Source organism: Salvelinus fontinalis, chromosome 1, assembly GCF_029448725.1.
Source record: "Salvelinus fontinalis isolate EN_2023a chromosome 1, ASM2944872v1, whole genome shotgun sequence".
Taxonomy (NCBI): domain Eukaryota; kingdom Metazoa; phylum Chordata; class Actinopteri; order Salmoniformes; family Salmonidae; genus Salvelinus; species Salvelinus fontinalis.
The window spans coordinates 12,777,670-12,803,700 of record NC_074665.1 but is presented as its reverse complement, the minus strand read 5'-3'; the positions used below and the strand labels follow the sequence as shown (position 1 = coordinate 12,803,700).

The window sequence follows — 26,031 nt, the reverse complement described above, 5'->3', positions numbered from 1 at the left end:
TTAAATTATCTGGCAACAGCTCTGGTGGACATTCCTGCTGTCAGCATGCCAATTGCACGCTCCCTCAAAACCTGAGACATCTGTGACATTGTGTTGTGTGACAAAACTGCACGTTTAGAGTGGTATTGTATTGTCCCCAGCACAAGGTGCACCTGTGTAATGATCATGCTGTTTTTAATAAGCTTCTTGATATGCCACACCTTTCAGGTGGATGGACTATCCTGTCAAAGGAGAAATGCTCACTAACAGGAATGTAAACATATTTGCGCAAACCAATTGAGAGAAATACGTTTTTTGTGTATATGGAAAGTTTCTGTGATCTTTTATTTCAGCTCATGAAACATGGGACCAACACTTTACATGTTGCGTTTAATGTGTATATTTATGTTGTATCATAATACAGAGAAAAAGAGACCTAGGTCTCAATATGTCTTCACTGTTTAATAAAGGTTAAATAAAATATCAAATATACAGTATATTGTTTTTTCACTGTTTTTGGACTAGTACTGAAACGCCCACTCCCAATCAATCGATCGCTCGGTACTCGTTTGAGCGTCCTGGAACCAATAGCTGTTTCTTTGGCTGTGTTGTTTTTCCTGGCTGGTTGTCTGTGGCACAGGAGGAACGCTAGCTAGCATTCTGTTAAAATTCGGCTAACGTACGCCTGTGATTATCTGATCGAAGTAATGAATTTACTACCATCAAATGCACATGGGAACGGACTCTTGTACGCGGGATTCAACCAGGATCATGGTGAGAAATGGTTTCTTTATCAAAATCGTCTTTGGTTGACAGTGCTTTCGTCGATGCCACGCTACCGACGACGTGTTGAGGCCGGGGGTTAACTTTAAAACGTTAGTCAGCCTTCGGTAGTTAGCTCGCTAGTTGTTCTCTAGCCATATTAAGTTGTTGTGAAATCGTGATTGGATTGCCATTTGAGCAAACTAAATAAAATTACATGTAACAATTTAGATGTAACATCATGACCAGAGCGAGCTAAATGTTATGGATCTGTTAGGCTCTCCCATTTATGGACAATATCATTTTAGCACTAATGTTGTCTGATGTAAAATAAACATCTGCTAAACTTTCGTTAAATGTATGTTGTAAATAGCCAACATAACGTTACTATTTACTTTACCGTATATACTTGCAGGGTTGTCAAATTTCCTCATCTTTAGCGCCTCTGTCGTTATCAAGCTAACTATCTTAGCTACATAGTAACGGTATAGCACAGATGGTTATAACAAAGATGGTAGAACGTTCTCCTTTTATCTGTGGTTATAACGTTAGTTTGACAACTGCTAAACTACTAAATAGTTTACATCAAAAGATGGCTAGGTATTTTTATTTAACCTTTATTTAACTAGGCAGCTCAAGATGTGAGGGTGGGTGGGTCTAGGTGGCCCTAGCCAGCTTTTCTTCACTGAGCAGTGAATGAATGGGTCTCCTTCCAAACAAAGAAATGACTGGTAGCTAATATTCAAACACTCTGTTCAATGCCCACTGTGTGTGCATTCCTCACAGGCAGCATCTGGTTACTGGAGCAGTAGGACAAACTCCAACTCTGATAGGATAGAGAGAAAGAACAGGAACAGATATGAGGTTGAATGGAGGAACAGTCTGTCCTTAGTTGACCTTCCATATAATCATGATGTCTTCGAAGACAGACACACATTGGGGCACAAAAGCAGTGATTATCTTGGGTTGTTCATACGCTGTGAATTTGTTTGGACCAAGCTTTGATCAGGGTTGTTCTAACCAGTGGTATTTTCTGTTCTCCTTCCAGGATGCTTTGCTTGCGGAATGGAGAATGGGTTTAGGGTGTACAACGCAGACCCACTCAAAGAGAAAGAAAAACAAGGTAAATATATGTCAAGATAATGACTGTACAGCAAATATGAAACATAAAATCATAATTGTCTATTTAAAAAAATAAAATAATAATCATGATTCATCATAATGTGGGTTTTCCACAGTTTACTATTGATCAAAAGGTATGTGGTAACCATTTTATTGATATGTAAAGAAACTCAATGGGTAAGTAGCAGTGCTTGCAGTAAATGGAGGCCATTTTGCTGCATACCGGGGCCACAGCATTGTGACAGCAAGAGCCAAGGTACTTCCTGCTCCTGCTGTGTGTGAGACGAGATGGATCTGTCTGTCTGTGGCTGGGTTGGTGCTCTGGTTGGATAAGGAGGGCTATATGAGAAAGTTAGTCATTCCGCCACTCAGCCCTGCACATGTGACTCCTCACTCCGCACATAACCTGGTCCAAAGTCACTATAGGAAACAATGGCTTACTGTACTGTCTTTAGTACTGTAGGGAAATTATTATTTTATATATATTTTTAATTTAAGCTTTATTTAACTAGGCAAGTGAGTTAGAATAAATTCTTATTTACAATGACGTCCTACCCCGGGCAAACCCGGACGACGCTGGGCCAATTGTGCACCGCCCTATGGGACTCCTAGTCACGGCCGGTTGTGATGCAGCCTGGATTCGAACCAGGGTGTCTGTAGTGACGCCTCTAGCACTGAAATGTAATGCCTTAGACCGCTGCGTCACTCGGGAGCCTATAGGCCAGGGATAACCTGGTCCTGTTGGGTTTCTGCAGGGTGTGCAGGCTTTCGTTCCAGACCAGCGTTATTTTAAACAAACACTTTATCTGTTCATTGTCCAACCTTTACCTATGTGTGCAGGTGCTAGGATATTGGGTTTCTGTGAGGCATCATGCATGCTGGGAAGGCTTGTTTTAATATGCAGATGAAATGAGTTGTCTGCTATTTACTGTCTGCTACTTTCTTGAAAACGAGTAAAACCTTTTGAGATATTAAAACTATTTAAATCCTCCTGATCAGGAGTGTATCTTTCTAGTAACATTTTTGAGATCTTGTCGGAATAATATTTTTGATAATTGTGGTGGTTTTTGAGGCAACGTCCTTGATTCTCATTGGCTCAGTTTACTCGGCACCTGCCAGATTGACAGCATAATGTCCAATAAGGTGGTTCTGTGTGTGTCTTCCAGAGTTCATGGAGGGCGGGGTCAGCCATGTGGAGATGCTGTTCAGGTGTAACTACCTAGCGCTGGTCGGAGGAGGGAAGAAGCCCAAATACCCACCTAACAAAGGTATGGTTACTGTGTGTGTGGTGCTTGTGTTGAACTTGCCTGTATCTATGTACTATGAGCATAAGAAATCATATATTTTGGAACCCTCAAAATAACACTTAAAAAAAAAATCTGTTTGAAATGTTTCCCTGGCATTTATCTCAATAGTGGTAGACTTTTCCATCAGATTGACCGTATCCGGTAATTTTTTTAACAATTTGGTCTGAAACTAGAGACAAACTGCATCATCTCACGTTAGTCTTCTTTACTGTTGTTAATTCCCACCATGTTTTCCTCTAGTGATGATCTGGGATGACCTGAAGAAAAAGACGGTTATAGAAATTGAGTTCTCCACGGAGGTGAAAGCAGTGAAGCTTCGAAGGGACAGGTATGAACACTTGCCACGTGTTTCTTCTTCCGTCTGGGTGTTTCTATCAGCAGTGTTGAGTGCCAATACAACCACACATTGGGCGTTTCTCAATATGCATACTACTGTGCTCCCGAGTGCATTCTCTGAAGACGTTTTCCTGAGTACGTTCTTGTGTGGACAAGAGTGTGAAGAATGCATTAAACATTCTATTTGAGAAGCACTCACACTTTCCCTACTGTATTACCTCACGCTGCACCTCCCCATTCACTGAACCTTCTTCCAGCCAGAACAATGGCAACAATAGAGACCAAACAAGATATACACAAAGCAAATGTTTTACTTCATAATTATCAGCTAGATATGTGAATTGCCATAATCTAGCCAGCTAGTTAAACAGGCAAAAATGACCTTAAACTTCATTTTTGTAAGGTAGATGTACATTTTTCGTGGCTAGCTAGCTAGCCCTTTTGAACTATGGACTTACCCATTCACTGAACCGTCTTCCAGCAAGGACAATAGCGACGAAACAAGACACAGTACCAGTCATACATTTGGACACACCTACCCATTCAAGGGTTTTTCTTTATTTTTTACTATTTTCTACATTGCAGAATAATAGTGAAGACATCAAAACTATGGAATAATGTGGTATCAAAAAAGTGTTAAACAAATCAAAATATATTTTATATTTGAGAATCTTCAAATTAGCCACCCTTTGCCTTGATGACAGCTTTGCACACTCTTGGCATTCTCTCAACCAGCTTCATGAGGAATGCTTTTCCAACATTCTTGAAGGAGTTCCCACATATACTGAGCATTTGTTGGCTGCTTTTCCTTCACTCTGGGGTCCAACTCATCCCAAAGCATCTCAATTGGGTTGAGGTCAGGTGATTGTGGATGCAAGGTCATTTGATGCAGCACTCCATCATTCTCCTTCTTGGTCAAATAGGCCTTACACAGCCTGGAGGTGTGTTGGGTCATTGTCCTGTTGAAAAATGATTGTCCCACTAAGCGCAAACCAGATGGGATGGCGTATCGCTGCAGAATGCTGTGATTGCCATGCTGATTAAGTGTGCCTTCAATTCTAAATCACTGACAGTTTTACCAGCAAAGCACCCCCACACCATCACACCTCCTCCATGCTTCATGGTGGGAACCACACATGCAGAGATCATCCGTTCACCTACTCTGCGTCTCACTAAGACACAGCGGTTGGAACCAAAAATCTCAAATTTGGACCAAAGGACAGATTTCCACCGGTCTAATGTCCATTGCTCATGTTTCTCGGCCCAAACAAGTCTCTTCTTATTGGTGTCTTTTAGTAGTTGTTTCTTTGCAGCAATTTGACCATAAAGGCCTGATTCACGCAGTCTCTGAACAGTTGATGTTGAGATGTGTCTGTTAGTTGAACTCTGTGAAGCATTTATTTGGACTGCAATCTGAGGTGCAGTTAACTCTAATGAACTTGTCCTCTGCAGCAGAGGTAACTCTGGGTCTTCATTTCCTGTGGCGGTCCTCATGAGAGCCAGTTTCATCATAGCACTTGATGGTTTTTGCGACTGCACTTGGAAACTTTCAAAGTAATGATGGACTGTCGTTTCGCTTTGCTTTTTTGAGCTGTTCTTGCCATAATATGGACTTAGCCCTATTTGGTAAAAGACTATCTTCTGTATACCACCTCTACGTTTGCACAACATAACTGATTGGCTTAAACACATTAAGAAGGAAAGAAATTCCACAAATTCACTTTTAACAAGGCACACATGTTAATTGAAATGCATTCCAAGTGACCACCTCATGAAGCTGGTTGAGAGAATGCCAAAGGGTGGCTACTTTGAAGAATCTCAAATATATAATATATTTTGATTTGTTTAACACTTTTTTTGATACCACATGAATCCATACATGTTATTTTATAGTTTTGATGTTTTCACTATTATTCTACAATGTTGAAAATAGTAAAACAAAATAAAGAAAAATCCTTGAATGGGTGTGTCCAAACTATTGGACACAAACTTTTCATAACAATCAGCTAGCTATATGTGAATTGTAATAATGTAGCCAACCAGATAGTTTAACAGGCAAAATGACCTTAAACTAATATTATGCAATGTGCAATTATGCAATGATACATGTCAAACCTTCGTTGGTAGCTAGCTAACAATTCTTGACTTATTATGGGCTTGTGATCTACGCTACGTAGGCAGGTAAACATGTCAAAATGAACACAGCATGTATTTATTAACGTATCAAGATAAAATATTATAGTCAGGCAACATATGAGATATGAATAGGCAACATTTCATTACGAAGTTGGGGTTCATTTTCTCTGGCTTCAGCTCAAATAATGTCCGCCATTGATTTCAATACATTTTGCGTTGTTTTTACGGTGTTGCGTCACATTTCTTTGCATACTTTTCATTGAAGCTTGCATCGATGCATCAAAATATGTACAAACGGAGTACGCATTCGAGAAGTGCCCTCGTTCTCCGTTTCACAGACTTTGATTTGGATTCATACTCCAACCCTCCCGTGCGCAGAGCACAGTAGTAAGCATTTTGAGAAACACCCGTTGACTCAAATGTACTCACATTCTTAGTAAGAATTTAGTAGCACTTTAACTCCCTGTTTTGAGACCAATTAGGAATGCAGTGGTTGTGTTTCAGCATCCATGGCACACAGCGATCACATAAGCATTGCTTACACACGTAAGAATTTCACTGCTAGTCTACACTTGTTGTTTTACGAAGCATCTGACGAATAAAGTGTCATTTAGTTCGATCTGGTTGGAAGTACTGCAGGGAATCAAGTGAGATATCTAGCTTTAGTTACAGGACAGAGAGGGTGGGAGATGGTACCAGTATTTACAGTTTTTAATTTCAGTCATTTAGCAGACACTCTTAACCCTAATTGTTCCTGTAAGTTGCTCAGGATAAGTGCCTTGCTCAAGGGCACATCAACAGATTTTTCACCTAGTTGGCTCGTGGATTCGAACCAGCGACATTTCGGTTACTGACCCAACGCTCTTAACCACTAGACTACCTGCTGCCCGTAATAGTACAGTAATAGCAGGTTGTGATTGCACTCCTTCTTCTTAGGCCCAGAACCTGTTGGATTGGCAGTCATTACATAGTAACTGTTTGGTAACAGTTCTTCCCAATGCAGTAATGTTATAACACAGTATAGATCCTTGTTGCTTTTAGAGAGGACTACTCTGGAATTGCCTGAAAAGCAATGACTGTTAAGATGTTCTCCTTTTAGGTGACGTTAATGGGGAATGTTAGAAGGTAGTATGTCGGTGTCAGGAGTAGTCAAATCTAATTTTATTTGTCACTTACACGTATTTAGCAGATGTTATTGCGGGTGTAGTGAAATGCTTGTGTTCCTGGGTCCAACAGTGCAGTAATATCTAACAATTCACAACAATACACACACATCTAAAAGTAAAATAATGGAATTAAGAAATATATAAGTCTTAGGATGAGCAATGTCGGAGTGGCATTGACTAAAATACACTAGAATACAGTATATATATACAAAATGAGTAAAGCCAATGTTTTCTTACCAATGTTTCCCCATTGGATTGCTGTATATTAGTGGGCCAGAAATCTTTAGCCTAATGTCTGTATCTCTCTTATGTCCTCAGGATCGTTGTGGTCCTGGACTCAATGATCAAAGTGTTCACGTTCACCCACAACCCTCATCAGCTGCATGTGTTTGAGACCTGCTATAACCCCAAAGGTCAGTACTACAATACAGACGGACCATCTACTGTCTACTGCAGCTACCAGATTCCTAACCTGGCTGCTAAATAGTATATTAGACATGCTCATAATTGAAGTAAACCAACAATCTTCACAACAGTGTTATATGGGTGTAATGTGTAGATTCTCCTCTCATCTCTCCATTTTTATACACTCTCCCTCCATTTTCATACACTCTCCCTCCATTTTCATACACTCTCCCTCCATTTTCATACACTCTCCCTCCATTTTCATACACTCTCCCTCCATTTTCATACACTCTCCCTCCATTTTCATACACTCTCCCTCCATTTTCATACACTCTCCCTCCATTTTCGTACACTCTCCCTCCATTTTCGTACACTCTCCCTCCATTTTCGTACACTCTCCCTCCATTTTCATACACTCTCCCTCCATTTTCATACACTCTCCCTCCATTTTCATACACTCTCCCTCCATTTTCATACACTCTCCCTCCATTTTCATACACTCTCCCTCCATTTTCATACACTCTCCCTCCATTTTCATACACTCTCCCTCCATTTTCATACACTCTCCCTTCATTTTCATACACTCTCCCTTCATTTTCATACACTCTCCCTTCATTTTCATACACTCTCCCTTCATTTTCATACACTCTCCCTTCATTTTCATACACTCTCCCTTCATTTTCATACTCTCCCTTCATTTTCATACACTCTCCCTTCATTTTCATACACTCTCCCTTCATTTTCATACACTCTCCCTCCATTTTCATACACTCTCCCTCCATTTTCATACACTCTCCCTCCATTTTCATACACTCTCCCTCCATTTTCATACACTCTCCCTCCATTTTCATACACTCTCCCTCCATTTTCATACACTCTCCCTCCATTTTCATACACTCTCCCTCCATTTTCATACACTCTCCTTCCATTTTCATACACTCTCCCTCCATTTTCATACACTCTCCCTCCATTTTCATACACTCTCCCTCCATTTTCATACACTCTCCCTTCATTTTCATACACTCTCCCTTCATTTTCATACACTCTCCCTTCATTTTCATACACTCTCCCTTCATTTTCATACACTCTCCCTTCATTTTCATACACTCTCCCTTCATTTTCATACACTCTCCCTTCATTTTCATACACTCTCCCTTCATTTTCATACACTCTCCCTTCATTTTCATACACTCTCCCTTCATTTTTATACACTCTCCCTTCATTTTCATACACTCTCCCTTCATTTTCATACACTCTCCCTTCATTTTCATACACTCTCCCTTCATTTTCATACACTCTCTCTCCATTTTCATACACTCTCTCTCCATTTTCATACACTCTCTCTCCATTTTCATACACTCTCTCCATTTTCATACACTCTCTCTCCATTTTCATACACTCTCTCTCCATTTTCATACACTCTCTCTCCATTTTCATACACTCTCCCTCCATTTTCATACACTCTCCCTCCATTTTCATACACTCTCCCTCCATTTTCATACACTCTCCCTCCATTTTCATACACTCTCCCTCCATTTTCATACACTCTCCCTCCATTTTCATGCACTCTCCCTCCATTTTCATGCACTCTCCCTCCATTTTCATGCACTCTCCCTCCATTTTCATGCACTCTCCCTCCATTTTCATGCACTCTCCCTCCATTTTCATGCACTCTCCCTCCATTTTCATGCACTCTCCCTCCATTTTCATGCACTCTCCCTTCATTTTCATGCACTCTCCCTTCATTTTCATGCACTCTCCCTTCATTTTCATGCACTCTCCCTTCATTTTCATGCACTCTCCCTCCATTTTCATGCACTCTCCCTCCATTTTCATGCACTCTCCCTCCATTTTCATGCACTCTCCCTCCATTTTCATGCACTCTCCCTCCATTTTCATGCACTCTCCCTCCATTTTCATGCACTCTCCCTCCATTTTCATGCACTCTCCCTTCATTTTCATGCACTCTCCCTTCATTTTCATGCACTCTCCCTTCATTTTCATGCACTCTCCCTTCATTTTCATGCACTCTCCCTTCATTTTCATGCACTCTCCCTTCATTTTCATGCACTCTCCCTTCATTTTCATGCACTCTCCCTTCATTTTCATGCACTCTCCCTCCATTTTCATGCACTCTCCCTCCATTTTCATGCACTCTCCCTCCATTTTCATGCACTCTCCCTCCATTTTCATGCACTCTCCCTCCATTTTCATGCACTCTCCCTCCATTTTCATACACTCTCCCTCCATTTTCATACACTCTCCCTTCATTTTCATACACTCTCCCTTCATTTTCATACACTCTCCCTTCATTTTCATACACTCTCCCTTCATTTTCATACACTCTCCCTTCATTTTCATACACTCTCCCTTCATTTTCATACACTCTCCCTTCATTTTCATACACTCTCCCTTCATTTTCATACACTCTCCCTTCATTTTCATACACTCTCCCTTCATTTTCATACACTCTCCCTCCATTTTCATACACTCTCCCTTCATTTTCATACACTCTCCCTTCATTTTCATACACTCTCCCTCCATTTTCATACACTCTCCCTCCATTTTCATACACTCTCCCTCCATTTTCATACACTCTCCCTCCATTTTCATACACTCTCCCTCCATTTTCATACACTCTCCCTTCATTTTCATACACTCTCCCTTCATTTTCATACTCTCCCTTCATTTTCATACACTCTCCCTTCATTTTCATACACTCTCCCTTCATTTTCATACACTCTCGCTTCATTTTCATACACTCTCTCCATTTTCATACACTCTCTCTCCATTTTCATACACTCTCTCTCCATTTTCATACACTCTCTCTCCATTTTCATACACTCTCTCTCCATTTTCATACACTCTCTCTCCATTTTCATACACTCTCTCTCCATTTTCATACACTCTCCCTCCATTTTCATACACTCTCCCTCCATTTTCATACACTCTCCCTCCATTTTCATGCACTCTCCCTCCATTTTCATACACTCTCCCTCCATTTTCATACACTCTCCCTCCATTTTCATGCACTCTCCCTCCATTTTCATGCACTCTCCCTCCATTTTCATGCACTCTCCCTCCATTTTCATGCACTCTCCCTCCATTTTCATGCACTCTCCCTCCATTTTCATGCACTCTCCCTCCATTTTCATGCACTCTCCCTCCATTTTCATGCACTCTCCCTTCATTTTCATGCACTCTCCCTTCATTTTCATGCACTCTCCCTTCATTTTCATGCACTCTCCCTCCATTTTCATGCACTCTCCCTCCATTTTCATGCACTCTCCCTCCATTTTCATGCACTCTCCCTTCATTTTCATGCACTCTCCCTTCATTTTCATGCACTCTCCCTTCATTTTCATGCACTCTCCCTTCATTTTCATGCACTCTCCCTTCATTTTCATGCACTCTCCCTTCATTTTCATGCACTCTCCCTTCATTTTCATACACTCTCCCTTCATTTTCATACACTCTCCCTCCATTTTTATACACTCTCCCTCCATTTTCATACACTCTCCCTCCATTTTCATACACTCTCCCTCCATTTTCATACACTCTCCCTCCATTTTCATACACTCTCCCTCCATTTTCATACACTCTCCTTCCATTTTCATACACTCTCCTTCCATTTTCATACACTCTCCTTCCATTTTCATACACTCTCCCTCCATTTTCATACACTCTCCCTCCATTTTCATACACTCTCCCTTCATTTTCATACACTCTCCCTTCATTTTCATACACTCTCCCTTCATTTTCATACACTCTCCCTTCATTTTTATACACTCTCCCTTCATTTTCATACACTCTCCCTTCATTTTCATACACTCTCCCTCCATTTTCATACACTCTCCCTCCATTTTCATACACTCTCCCCAGGTCTGTGTGTACTGTGTCCCAACAGTAACAACTCTCTCCTGGCGTTCCCGGGCACCCACTCTGGGCATGTGCAGATCGTGGACCTGGCCAACACAGAGAAGCCTCCGGTGGACATCCCCGCCCATGAGGGGGCGCTGTGCTGCATCGCCCTCAACCTGCAGGGAACCAGGATAGCCACCGCCTCCGAGAAAGTAATACAACCCCTTTTTAAAAATACTCATTAGCTAAAGGGACATTCCACAGTAACAGAGTGACACTGAGACTCAGATAGTTTACTTTAAAATGTATGTCAAACAAAAACCAATGATTACAAAGTTAAACAAACCATACAACTCTATGAACAAGGACTACTTTTAACTATTTCCACTGCAAATTGCTGCTACCAAACTCTGCAGATGCAAAGTTTGGTAACAGAAGGACGGCACAAACAACACCAACCGTCATTCTGTTACCAAACTTTGCATCTGCAGAGTTCTTCAAGTAAATGTGTTTTGTACAATTTGCAGTGGAAATAGTTAAGTATTTTATTTTTATTTTATTTCACCTTTATTTAACCAGGTAGGCTAGTTGAGAACAAGTTCTCATTTACAACTGCGACCTGGCCAAGATAAAGCAAAGCAGTGCTACACAAACAACAACACAGAGTTACACATGGAATAAACGAACATACAGTCAATAACACAATAGAAAAAGTCTATATACAGTGTGTGCAAATGAGGTAAGATAAAGGAGGTAACGCAATAAATAATGGCAAAATAATTACAATTTAGCAATTAAACACTGGAGTGATAGATGTGCAGAGATGAATGTGCAAGTAGAGATACTGGGGTGCAAAGGATAAAAAAATAAAATAATAACAGTATGGGGATGAGGTAGTTGGATGGGCTATTTACAGATGGGCTATGTACAGGTGCAGTGAACTGTGAGCTGCTCTGACAGCTGGTGCTTAAAGTTAGTGAGGGAGATAAGAGTCTCCAGCTTCAGTGATTTTTGCAGTTTGTTCCAGTCATTGGCAGCAGAGAACTGGAAGGAAAGGCGTCCAAAAGAAGAATTGGCTTTGGGGAGGACCTGTGCAATATACTGGAGCACGTGCTACGGGTGGGTCCTGCTATGGTGACCAGTGAGCTGAGATAAGGTGGGGCTTTACCTAGCAAAGACTTATAGATGACCTGGAGCCAGTGGGATTGGCGAAGAATATGAAGCAGGGGCCAGCTAACGAGAGCATACAGGTCGCAGTGGTGGGTAGTATATGGGGCTTTGGTGACAAAACGGATGGCTCTGTGATAGACTGCATCCAATTTGCTGAGTAGAGTGTTGGAGGCTATTTTGTAAATGACATCGCCAAAGTCAAGGATCGGCAGGATAGTCAGTTTTACGAGGGTATGTTTGGCTGCATGAGTGAAGGATGCTTTGTTGCGTAATAGGATGCCGATTCTAGATTTAATTTTGTATTGGAGATGCTTAATGTGAGTCTGGAAGGAGAGTTTACAGTCTAACCAGACATTTAGGTAGTTGTCCAAACCGTCCAGAGTAGTGATGCTGGACGGGCAGGCAGGTATGGGCAGCGATCGGTTGAAGAGCATGCATTTAGTTTTACTTGCATTTAAGAGCAGTTGGATGCCACGGAAGGAGAGTTGTATGACATTGAAGCTCGTCGGGAGGTTAGTTAACACAGTGTCCAAAGAAGGGCCAGAAGTATACAGAATGGTGTCATCTGCGTAGAGGTGGATCAGAGAATCATCAGCAGCAAGAGCGACATCATTGATGTATACAGAGAAAAGAGTCGGCCCGAGAAATGAACCCTGTGGCACCCCCATAGAGACTGCCAGAGGTCCGGACAACAGGCTCTCTGATTTGACACACTGAACTCTGTCTGCAAAGTAGTTGGTGAACCAGGCGAGGCAATCATTTGAGAAACCAAGGCTGTTGAGTCTGCCGATAAGAATATGGTGATTGACAGAGTCGAAAGCCTTGGCCAGGTCAATGAATACAGCTGCACAGTATTGTCTCATATCGATGGCGGTTGTCGTGTCATTTAGGACCTTGAGCGTGGCTGAGGTGCACCCGTGACCAGCTCGGAAACCAGATTGCATAGCGGAGAAGGTACGGTGGGATTCAAAATGGTCAGTGATCTGTTTGTTAACTTGGCTTTCAAAGACCTTAGAAAGCCAGGGTAGGATAGATATAGGTCTGTAGCAGTTTGGGTCTAGAGTGTCTCCCCCTTCCAGTCTTTGGGGATCTCAGGCGATATGAAAGAGTTTGAACAGGCTAGTAATAGGGGTTGCAACAATTTCGGCGGATAATTTTAGAAAGAGAGGGTCCAGATTGTCTAGCCCGCTGATTTGTACGGGTCCAGATTTTGCAACTCTTTCAGAACATCTGGTATCTGGATTTGGGTGAAGGAGAAATGGGGGAGGCTTGGGCAAGTTGCTGTGGGGGGGTACAGGGCTGTTGACCGGTGTAGGGGTAGCCAGGTGGAAAGCATGGCCAGCCGTAGAAAAATGCTTATTGAAATTCTCAATTATCGTGGATTTATCGGTCGTGACAGTATTTCCTAGCCTCAGCCTCGGGCAGCTGGGAGGAGGTGCTCTTATTCTCCATGGACTTTACAGTGTCCCAGAACTTTTTGTAGTTTGTGCTACAGGATGCAAATTTCTGTTAGGAAAGCAAAGGCTAGCCTTTTCAAACTTCCTGTGTATATTGGTTCCTAACTTCCCTGAAAAGTTGCATATCGCGGGGGCTATTCGATGCTAATGCAGAACGCTGCAGGATGTTTTTGTGCTGGTCAAGGGCAGTCAGGTCTGGAGTGAACCAAGGGCTATATCTGTTCATTTTTACATTTACATTTTAGTCATTTAGCAGACGCTCTTATCCAGAGCGACTTACAGTAGAGTGCATACATTTTATTACATTTTACATACTGAGACAAGGATATCCCTACCGGCCAAACCCTCCCTAACCCGGACGACGCTATGCCAATTGTGCGTCGCCCCACGGACCTCCCGGTTGCGGCCGGCTGCGACAGAGCCTGGGCGCGAACCCAGAGTTCCTGGTTCTACAGTTTTGAATGGGGCATGCTTATTTAAGATGGTGAGGAAAGCACCTTTTAAAGAATTACCAGGCATCCGAGGGACGTCGTGACGGAAGAAGTCTGTTGTAGCCCCCTCGTGCGGTTATGTCGGCAGACCAGTTGTGATGGATCAGCAGGGCTCCGTGTAGTAAAAGGGTCCAGGACAATTGGCAAAATAGGTATTGACGCCCATTGTAGAGTGGTTGATGGACCTCTTTAGCTAGCTGGGAGATGGGCCTAACATAGGCTAGCTCCAGGCTAATTGATGCTTGCTTCGGGACAGAGACGTTAGCCAGGAGTAGCCACTCGGATAGCAGCCAGCTAGCTGCTCATGATCCAGGTGAAAAGGTTCGGAGCTTGCGGTAGGAATCTGGAGATATGGAGAAGAAGAAGTCTGATATGCTCTGGGTTGAATCGCGCTGTGCAGACTGGCAGGAGTTGTCCGGGCTAAAGATTAGCTGATGACCTCTAGCTGACTAGTAGCTAGTTAGCTGGCTAGCTGCTGTTGGGGGTTCCGGTTCTAAAGTAAAGAAAATAGCAGATCCATACCACATTGGGTGAGGCGGGTTGCAGGAGAGTATGTTGAGGTTCAAAAAAATATTTAATAAATATATGCGAAGAAAAAAGATATATACGCGGGATACGACAAGACGAAGACAAAGTGACTGCTACGCCATCTTGGATTCAAGTTCACACCAGTAGATAGTCCTTGTTCATAGAGTTGTATGGTTTGTTTAACTTTGCAATCATTGGTTTTTGTTTGACATACTCTCCTTCTTTTTTTACTTTAAAATGTATGTGTCACTCTTAACGTGGAATTGCTCGTAACTTTTTTACCACTACTCCTGGGCTTAGACGGTACCTTTTATCTCTACAACTGGTTGTCATGGTTGCTTGTAGACTAGGCGCAACCAACTCCCAACTGGTTGTCATGGTTGCTTGTAGACTAGGCGCAACCAACTCCCAACTGGTTGTCATGGTTGCTTGTAGACGAGGCGTGACCAACTCCCAACTGGTTGTCATGGTTGCTTGTAGACGAGGAGTATCAACTCCCAACTGGTTGTCATGGTTGCTTGTAGACGAGGAGTATCAACTCCCAACTGGTTGTCATGGTTGCTTGTAGACGAGGCGTGACCAACTCCCAACTGGTTGTCATGGTTGCTTGTAGACGAGGAGTACCAACTCCCAACTGGTTGTCATGGTTGCTTGTAGACGAGGAGTACCAACTCCCAACAGCGTCTCTGTTTATTTCTCTCCAGGGGACCCTGATCAGAATATTTGACACCATGGCAGGTCACCTGATTCAGGAGTTGAGGCGGGGGTCACAGGCCGCTAACATCTACTGGTGAGAACAACCAACCAACCTGGGTCTCTTCTTCACCTGATATTAGATGTGACAAATGAACTAATGTTTCCATTTTGAGTCATTTAAGCAGATGTTCTGATCCAGAGTGACTTACAGAGGGTATCTTAAGGTTGTTCGGTACGACGACCACATATTAGTCCTTGTAAGTTGTTGTTCTAGTCCTGATTGGTAACCCTCTGTTCCCCCTTCCCCAGCATCAACTTCAACCAGGACGCGTCCCTCATCTGTCTGTCTAGTGACCATGGTACAGTCCACATATTCGCTGCAGAGGACCCCAAGAGGAACAAACAGTCCAGGTCGGTCTCATTTGATTTGTCTGAGACAAACGTTTCACCTTTTTATGCACTTTGTGACTGGAACTCTTAAAAGGTCCAAATACTGCAACATTGATCATAGATTCAAGTACTGCCTTGGTGCCAGTGGTGATACAACTCTTTTTGAGAGAGCTATCTATATTATTGACTGTTCAATGATATACACCATTTTTGGAAGAGTAACTTTGAAGTGAGCACCTTTGTTTTTCAAGTCCTTGTTTTGTTTCCTATAAATTGAAAACCCATCCCTGAATCACTGTTGTTTCCTTTTATCCTTAGCTTAGCCTCGGCCAGTTTCCTTCCTAAGTACTTCAGCTCCAAGTGGAGCTTCTCCAAGTTCCAGGTTCCATCAAATTCGCCGTGTGTGTGTGCCTTTGGAACAGAACCCAACTCTGTCATAGGTGAGGTGTGTGTGTGGTAGTGTTGCTCTCTGTGTACATGTTTGCTTTGGCACACCTCTGGAACAGAGCCCAGTGCAGTCATAAATGAGTCATACTCCAGCTACTTCCTGCTTCCTGTCCAGTGTCTATAAACACATTCAGCTTGACACTTCTTCCATGTTGACTCATTTTATTGTTGACCTGACACTGCTTATTTGATTGTTTTATTGTTGACACCATTTTAGACTTTGAGCGGGAAACTGTGTTCTTAGATTTTTGCATACTTTTGTGCCAACCAGAAAACATTCTTTTTTTTGACTTTGAGGATATAGCTGATGTACATTCTCTTATTGCAACACGCTCTCTCTCTCTCTCGTCAGCCATTTGTGCTGACGGCAGCTACTACAAGTTCCTGTTCAACCCGAAGGGGGAGTGTTCCCGAGACGTCTACGCCCAGTTCCTGGAGATGACTGATGAGAAGATCTGACCTTTAACCCAGACTCCTCCTGCAGACAGACAGACGTGTGTTTATTTTCTGGAGCAGGAGGACAAGGGGGGATGGACAGAAGGAGGTTAGGTGTCTCTGCTCACCCAGTGCTGATAGACTCTCAATGGAGGGAAGGAGAGAGGGAGACCACCTTAGAAACGACAAGACGGATGGAGGGAGCGATGAATGAAGTCAATGTCCTCTCTGACACAAACTACTTATTGACCATCCTTGAACAACTAGCGAAGGACAGACAGATGGACAGACTGTCACCTGGACCTTGTTGTCCTGCTACTCTGAGAACCAAACAGGGAAATGTATTTTTGTTGCTTTTTAAAGATGTCTTCCTTGGAATTTACAATGATCGGTCGATTATTCTGGTTATTTTTTTTAAAGGCGTATAGCGTTGATTCCAATAGGTAGATACATAGAAAAATAAATATTGTAAACTAACACCACCTAATCTAACTATAGGGAGTGCCTCTGAGCTGAATCAATATTGGAGTGTGTATATACTCGCATATGTGCCTTCAGGAAGTATTCATAACCCTTGACTTATTCTTCATTTTGTTGTTACAGCCTGAATTCAGAATGTATTAAATATATATTTTTTTGCACACATCTACACACAATACCTCATCATGACTAAGTGAAAACATGTTTTTAGAAATGTTTGCATATATATATATATATATATAAATGAAATGAAATGAAATGCAGACATATCTTTGTAAAAGCACCTTTGGCAGTGATTACAGCTGTGAGTCTTTCTGGGTAAGTTTCTAAGAGCTTTCCACACCTGGATTGTGCAACATTTGCCCGTTATTCGTTTTCAAAATGTTTCAAGCTCTCAAATTGGTTGTTAATTGTCGCTAGACAACCATTTTCAGGTCTTGCCTTAGATTTTCAAGTAGATTTAAGTCAAAACACTAACTCAGCCACTCAGTAACATTCACTGTCTTCTTGGCAAGCAACTCCAGTGTAGATTTGGCCTTGTGTTTTGAGTTATTGTCCTGCTGAAAGGTGAATACATCTCCCAGTGTCTGCTGGAAAGCAGACTGAACCAGTTTTCCTCTGGGATTTTGCCTGTGCTTAGCTCTATTCTGTTAAGTTTTTTTATCCTGAAAAACTCCCCAGTCCTTAACAATTACAATCATAGCCATACCATGATGCAGCCACCACTATGCTTGAAAATATGGAGAGTGGTACTCAGTAATGTGTTATGCTTGGGGCAAATCCAACACTTTGTATTCAGGACAAAAATGTAATTGCTTTACCACATGTTTTGCAGTATTAATTTAGTGTCTTGTTACAAACATGATGCATGTTTTGGAATATTTGTATTATCTACAGGCTTCCTTATTTTCACTCTGTCAATTAGGTTATTATTGTGGAGTAACTGCTATGTGTTTGATCCATCCTCAGGAGAACACTATCACAGCCATTAAACTCTGTAACTGTTTTATAGTCACTATTAGCCTCATGGTGAAATCCCTGAGCAGTTTCCTTTCTCTCTGGCAACTGAGTTAGTGACTGGGTGTATTGATACACTATCCAGAGTGTAATTAATGACTTCACCGTGCTCAAAGGGATATTCAATGACTGCTTTTTTAAATTTGTACCCATCTACCAATGGGTGCCCTTCTTTACAAGGCATTAGAAAACCCCCCTGGTCTTTGTGGTTGAATCTGTGTTATAAATTCACTGCTCAACCTTACAATTATCTGTATGTGTGGGGTACAGAGATGAGGTAGTCATTTCAAAATCATGTTAAACACTTATTGCACACAGAGCGAGTCTGCAACTTACAATGTGACTAAAGCACATTTTTACTCCTAAAAGTATGTAGGCTTGCCATAACAAAATGTTTGAATGCTTATTGACTCAAGACATTTCAGTTTTCATTTGTAATTAATTTGTCAAAATGTCCACTTTCACATTTTGGGTTATTGTGGTTAAGCCAGTGACAAAAAAAATCTCAATTGAATAAATGTTTTATTCTGGTTGTAACACAAAATGTGGAAAAAAATCAAAGGGTATGAATACTTCCTGAAGGCACTGTACATATGCATATTTGGGTGGGATTTCACAAAGTGAGATCTTTGAGTTAGCCAGATGGGTAAACACTTAGAAATAGATCTTTCTTCCTACAGTTGAAGAAATGAGTCACCCGTTAAGGGGTGGCAGGTAGCTTAGTGGTTAGAGCATTGGGCCACTAACCGAAAGGTGGCTGGATCGTAGCCCTGAGCCGACAAGGTAAAAATATGTTGTCCTGCCCCTGGACAAGACAAGACCCTGTTCCCCAGTAGGACGTCATTGTAAATAAGAATTTGTTCTTAACTGACTTGCCTAGTTACATTTTTAAAAAAGTTCCTATTTTTATATGATTTTTTTATCCTGATTTACAGTGGTTTATCTGGTTAACCTCAGGGATTCCTCTTGGTGAAACCTCACCCTGGTAGAGTTTTCAATCGCTGTATAAACACAATGAATGCGCCAGACTGAACATATGTAACTTATTCCATATAGACCGTAGAGAGTAGAAGAAGAGATCTCATGGTGATGAATGTTTTGCTTTTCCTGACATTTCATGTTGTAGCTTACTATGTATATATGTATGTGTAATATCCTCCTTGTGGAGAGGGAATATATTAGTTACAACTAGTTAGTACCTATAAAGCACTGATTTGGGGCTAGATTCAATCCCATCGTCCCTTTTCGGGCTATGCACCTTTTTTAAAGGCAATGTTTCCGTGTTCAAGGAGACCGCATTCGTGGTAAATCCTGCATATGTCGGCTCAATCGGAAATGAATGTCAATCGCGCTATAACGCAGCTCTTCCGCGGTACGGATTGAATCTAGGCTCAAACGCTTTGATCTTTACATTGAGTTTTGAGCATAATCAAACTCGGCAACTTGGATCAGTCTCAGATGATTTTCAATGACGTATATCTTCCTAATTCTTTCAAAGAAACCAATGTTTCTCATACATCCGTTCATGAATGAATACAACCGTTTTCCCAGAACCAAGCCTTCCCGGTCATTGTGGAAACTGCTGCAATATTCTGCCGTGATCAATTTGCATTTCCACCCTCTTTGCTTACATTTAAAAAATCTGCTTTCAAGATTAAATGAAAGTCTTACGAGTGACACATTCTAGCTGAATTAAACCAAAATTCACTTCCTTGTGTGACTGAATGTGCACCCATTCCTTTTTGTTGAGGTTTAATTGGCTGGTGTAGTTTGCCTCTTGAAGAGAGAACTCTCTTCTGCTTGCTCACTAGGGCCAGCTTGAGCAAGCTTCTGCATAAATGATCTGATCTACAAATGATGGTAACATTTGTGGATCTACAAGCAGTATTGACTTTAGAGCCTATCTCATGTTTGTCACAGTATCCGGTCCAGCTTTTTGGCCCATGTATGTGACCTTACAATGCAGTACTACAATGTATTTTTCTGTATATTTCGGATTTGTCCGACGCACATTTCTCTTTCAGTTTGAATTCGATGGGAACCGCTCTCTGAATGCATTTCATTTGTTGCATCCAGCTCTGATTGTACATGTCAGGGGAATTTAATCCCAACACACTTCACAATGTGAAGAACCCCCCCCCCCCCCCCACACACACACACACAACACTATGCTGCCATTTATCTACATGTGGACGCGGCACAAACTCCTGTTTATGTGACACATTCAAAATGATTGTAAAATCCTGCATTTAAATTTGTAAATAAAACGTAATGTCCGTATGGACATTTGTACATGACCCGGGGTACTGTGTGTAACTTAAAGGTAGTGTGTAATCTGTTTTAGTATGTTATTGCATCATATACATTCACAAGGTTACTTTAGTTTAGAAGAAACCATGCTTGGTCTGAAAACAACTCCTCCTCTAGCCCTCTGTTAACCCCTCTCTAGCCCTCTGTTAACCCCTCCCCTAGCCCTCTGTTAACCCCTCCCCTAGCCAGCTGTTAACCCTCCCCTAGCCCTCTGTTAACCCCTCTCTAGCCCTCTGTTAACCCCTCCCCTAGCCCTCTGTTAACCCCTCCCCTAGACAGCTGTTAACCCCTCTCTAGCCCTCTGTTAACCCCTCCCCTAGCCCTCTGTTAACCCCTCCCCTAGCCAGCTGTTAACCCTCCCCTAGCCCTCTGTTAACCCCTCTCTAGCCCTCTGTTAACCCCTCCCCTAGCCCTCTGTTAACCCCTCCCCTAGACAGCTGTTAACCCCTCCCCTAGCCAGCTGTTAACCCTCCCCTAGCCCTCTGTTAACCCCTCTCTAGCCCTCTGTTAACTCCTCCCCTAGCCCTCTGTTAACCCCTCCCCTAGCCAGCTGTTAACCCCTCCCCTAGACAGCTGTTAACCCCTCTCCTAGCCCTCTGTTAACCCCTCCCCTAGCCCTCTGTTAACCCTCCCCTAGCCCTCTGTTAACCCCTCCCCTAGCCCTCTGTTAACCCCTCCCCTAGACAGCTGTTAACCCCTCCCCTAGCCCTCTGTTAACCCCTCCCATAGCCCTCTGTTAACCCCTCCCCTAGCCAGCTGTTAACCCCTCCCCTAGACAGCTGTTAACCCCTCTCCTAGCCCTCTGTTAACCCCTCCCCTAGCCAGCTGTTAACCGCTCCCCTAGCCATTTGTGTTAACCCCTCCCCTAGCCAGCTGTTAACTCCTCCCCTAGACAGCTGTTAACCCCTCCCCTAGCCAGCTGTTAACTCCTCCCCTAGACAGCTGTTAACTCCTCCCCTAGACAGCTGTTAACTCCTCCCCTAGACAGCTGTTAACTCCTCCCCTAGCCAGCTGTTAACTCCTCCCCTAGCCCTCTGTGTTAACCCCTCCCCTAGCCCTCTGTTAACCGCTCCCCTAGCCCTCTGTGTTAACCCCTCCCCTAGCCCTCTGTTAACCGCTCCCCTAGCCATTTGTGTTAACCCCTCCCCTAGCCAGCTGTTAACCCCTCTCTAGCCCTCTGTTAACTCCTCCCCTAGACACCTGTTAACTCCTCCCCTAGACAGCTGTTAACCCCTCCCCTAGCCCTCTGTTAACCCCTTCCCTAGCCGTCCATTAACCCCTCCCCTAGCCAGCTGTTAACCCCTCCCCTAGCCCTCTGTCCACCCCTCCCTTAGCCCTCTGTCCACTCCTCCCCTAGCCCTCTGTTAACCCCTCCCCTAGCCCTCTGTTAACCCCTCCCCTAATATGTTTCTAAACATTAATGTGGATGCTACCATGATTACGGATAATCCTGAATGAAGCACAAATAAAATACCCCCATGCCTGCTGACCTCTCACCATAACAAGTGAGGTTAGCATTTTTTTATGTGGGGGAGGTGGGTTATGATATTTGTGCATCTAACTTTCTCACTCATTATTCACAATTCATTCCGGATTTTCCGTAATCATGGTAGAATCCACATTAATGTAGAAATGTTTAGAAACACATTTTTACAATAAGTGACTCCAAAATGACACTATACATTATTTACCATTAATTTATATTGGGAACAAATGATCTGACAACCAAAACAAACAGAAAATGCATCCAACAAGTTTGTAAAGTAACAAGAAAAAGTAAAGTAACGTGCTATGAATATGGGACCAAATACTAAACTTTTGACTACTTTAATACACATAAGTGGATTTGTCCTTTAAATGGGAGAATCATGTACAAAAAGTGGTGTAATTTGTTAACGGTTCAACCGATGTGGATAACAATACCCTAAAATTAAAGCTGACAATCTGCACTTTAACCTCATGGTCATTGTATCGTTTCAAATCCAAAGTGCTGGAGTACAAAGCTAAAACAACAACAAATGTGTCACTGTCTCCACTCTGGGAAGGCTTTCTACTAGATGTTGGAACATTGCTGCGAGGACTTTTTTCCATTCAGCCACAAGAGCATTAGTGAGGTTGGACACTGATGTTGGGTGATTAGGACTGGTTCGAAGTCGGCGTTTCAATTCATTCCAAAGGTGCTCGATGAGGTTGAGGTCAGGACTCTGTCCAGGCCAGACAAGTTCTCCCACACCGATCTTGATAAAACATTTTTGTATGGACCTCGCTTTGTGCACAGGGGCATTGTCACGCTGAAACAGGAAAGGGGTTCCCCAAACGGTTGCCACAAAGTTGGAAGCACAGAATAGTCTAGAATGTCATTGTATGCTGTAGCGTTAAGATATACCTTCACTGGAACTAAGGGGCTTAGCCTGAACCATGAAAAACAGCCACAGACCATTATTCCTCCTCCACCAAACTTTACAGTTGGCACAATGCATTGGGGCAGGTAGCATTATCCTGGCATCCGCCAAACCCAGAATCGTCGATCAGACTGCCAGATGGTGAAGCCTGATTCATCACTCCAGAGAACGCGTTTCCACTGCTCCAATGGCGGCGGGCTTTACACAGCTCCAGCCGACGCTAGACATTGCGCATGGTGATCTTAAGCTTGTATGCGGCTGCTCTGCCATGGAAACCTATTTCATGAAACTCTCGATGAACAGTTATTGTGCTGACATTGCTTCCAGAGGCAGTTTCGATCTCGGTAGTGAGTGTTGCAACCGAGGACAGACTATTTTTATGCGCTACGTGCTTCAGCAATTGGCGGTCCCGTTCTGTGAGCTTGTGTGGCCTATCACAGCAGCTCTATCAGGGCTAGACAAACTGACTTGTTGAAAAGGTGGCATCCTATGACAGTGCCACGTTGAAAGTCACTGAGCTCTTCAGCAAGGCCATTCTACTGGCAATGTTTGTCTATGGAGATTGCATGGCTGTGTCCTCAATTTTATACACCTGTCAGAGCGAGTGTGGCTGAAATTTTCGAATCCCCTCATTTGAAGGGATGTCCACATCCTTTTGTACAGTTGAAGTCGGAAGTTTACATACACCTTAGCCAAATACATTTAAACTCAGTTGTTCACAATTCCTGACATTTAATCCTAGTAGAAATTCCCTGTCTTAGGTCAGTCACCACTTTATTTTAAGAATGTGAAATGTCAGAATAATAGTAGAGAGAATGTTTTATTTCAGTTTTTATTTCTGTCATCACATTCCCAGCGGGTCAGAAGTTTACATACACTCAATTAGTATTTAGTAGCATTGTCTTTAAATTGTTTAACTTGGGTCAAGCATTTTGGGTAGCCTTCCACAAGCTCCCCACAATAAGTTGGGTGAATTTTGGCCCATTCCTCCTGACAGAGCTGGTGTAACTGAGTCAGGTTTGTAGGCCTCCTTGCTCGCACACGCTTTTTCAGTTCTGCCCACTAATTTTCTATGGGATTGGGGTCAGGGCTTTGTGGTGGCCACTCCAATACCTTGACTTTGTTGTCCTTAAGCCATTTTGCCACAACTTTGGAAGTATGCTTGGGGTCATTGTCCATTTGAAAGACCAATTTGCGACCAAGCTTTAACTTCCTGACTGATGTTTTGAGATGTTGCTTCAATATATCCACATAATTTTCATTCCTCATGATGCCATATATTTTGTGAAGTACACCAGTCCCTCCTGCAGAAAAGCACCCCCACAACATGATGCTGCCACCCTGTTCTTCACGGTTGGGATGGTGTTCTTCGGCTTGCAAGCATCCCCTTTCTCCTCCAAACATAACGATGGTCATTATGGCCAAACAGTTTTATTTTTGTTTCATCAGACAAGAGGACATTTCACCAAAAAGTAAGATCTTTGTCCCCATGTGCAGTTGCAAACCGTAGTCTGGCTTTATTATGGCGGTTCTGGAGCAGTGGCTTCTTCCTTGCTGAGCAGCCTTTCAGTTTATGTCGATATAGAACTCGTTTTACTGTGGATATAGATACTTTTGTACCTGTTTCCTCCAGCATCTTCACAAGGTCCTTTGCTGTTGTTCTGGGATTGATTTGCATTTTTCGCACCAAAGTACGTTCATCTCTAGGAGACAGAACGTGTCTTCTTCCTGAGCGGTATGACGGTTGCGTGGTCCCATGGTGTTTATACTTGCGTACTATTGTTTGTACAGATGAACGTGGTACCTTCAGGCGTTTGGAAATTGCTCCCAAGGATAAACCAGACTTGTGGAGGTCTACAATTTTCTTTCTGAGGTCTTGGCTGATTTCTTTAGATTTTCTCATGATGTCAATTAAAGAGGAACTGAGTTTGAAGGTACGCCTTGAAATAGATCCACAGGTACACCTCCAATTGACTCAAATGATGTCAATTAGCCCATCAGAACTTCTAAAGCCATGAAATAATTTTCTGGAATTTTCCAAGATGTTTAAAGGCACAGTCAACTTAGTGTATGTAAACTTCTGACCCACTGGAATTGTGATACAGTGAATTATAAGTGATATTATCTGTCTGTAAACAATTGTTGGAAAAATTACTTGTGTCATGCACAAAGTAGATGTCCTAACCTGACTTGCCAAAACTTTAGTTTGTTAACAAGAAATTTGTGGAGTGGTTGAAAAACAAGTTTTAATGACTCCAACCTAAGTGTATGTAAACTTCCGTCTTCAACTGTATATATAGTGTAAGTGGTCCAGTTGGTTCTCGTATCCATTACATGACGGATCCTCGTGGGGGAAGTTCATGACTACGTCCAAAATGGCTCCCTAGTCCCTATATAGGGCACTACTTTTTTATTCAGTTATTTAGTTATTTTGACCCCTTTTTTCTCCCCAATTTTGTGATTACTCTATCGTAATCGCTCCTCTTTCACCCCAGCTGCCAAACTAACCCTGAATTTATAGATCGCCAGGTAAGGGTGCTTTCCAGTGGCTAGATGTTCTTTAACACTTCTTACAGGACACATCACTGCACTCTATATTCCTCTGTAAACTGGTCATCTCTGTATACCCGTCACAAGATTTACAAAACCGTCTTAGGCCTCACTCCCCCCTATCTGAGATACCTACTGCATCCCTCATCCTCCACATACAACTGTTCTGCCAGTCACATTCTGCTAAAGGTCCCCAAAGCACACACATCCCTGGGTCGCTCCTCTTTTCAGTTCGCTGCAGCTAGCGACTGGAACAAGCTGCAACAAACACTCAAACTGGACAGTTTTATCTTAATCTCTTCATTCAAAGACTCAATCATGGACAGTCTTACTGCCGGTTGTGGCTGCTTTGTGTGATGTATTTTTGTCTCTACCTTCTTGCCCTTTGTGCTGTTGTCTGTGCCCAATAATGTTAGTACCCTGTTTTGTGCTGCTACCATGCTGTGTTGTCATGTGTTGCTGCCACGTTATGTTGTGGTCTTAGGTCTGTCTTTATGTAGTGTTGTGGTGTCTCTTGTGATGTTTGTTTGTTTTGATTGTTGTTTTGATGCCTTTTGGTAGGCCGTTATTATAAATAAGAATTT

The 26,031-nt window shown here is 42.6% G+C and overlaps 1 protein-coding gene across 1 annotated transcript; it reads left to right on the top strand.

The window, feature by feature from the left end:
• The first annotated feature begins 562 nt into the window (after positions 1-562).
• Positions 563-20,482, top strand: LOC129816690 (WD repeat domain phosphoinositide-interacting protein 3-like). Its single transcript, XM_055871511.1, has 10 exons — positions 563-753; positions 1,790-1,864; positions 3,030-3,131; positions 3,411-3,498; positions 7,127-7,221; positions 11,096-11,286; positions 15,425-15,510; positions 15,726-15,827; positions 16,125-16,246; positions 16,606-20,482. Exons 1-10 carry the CDS (start codon positions 687-689, stop codon positions 16,710-16,712), a joined length of 1,035 nt encoding a protein of 344 aa, XP_055727486.1. The 5' UTR covers positions 563-686; the 3' UTR covers positions 16,713-20,482.
• Positions 20,483-26,031: the final 5,549 nt, after the last annotated feature.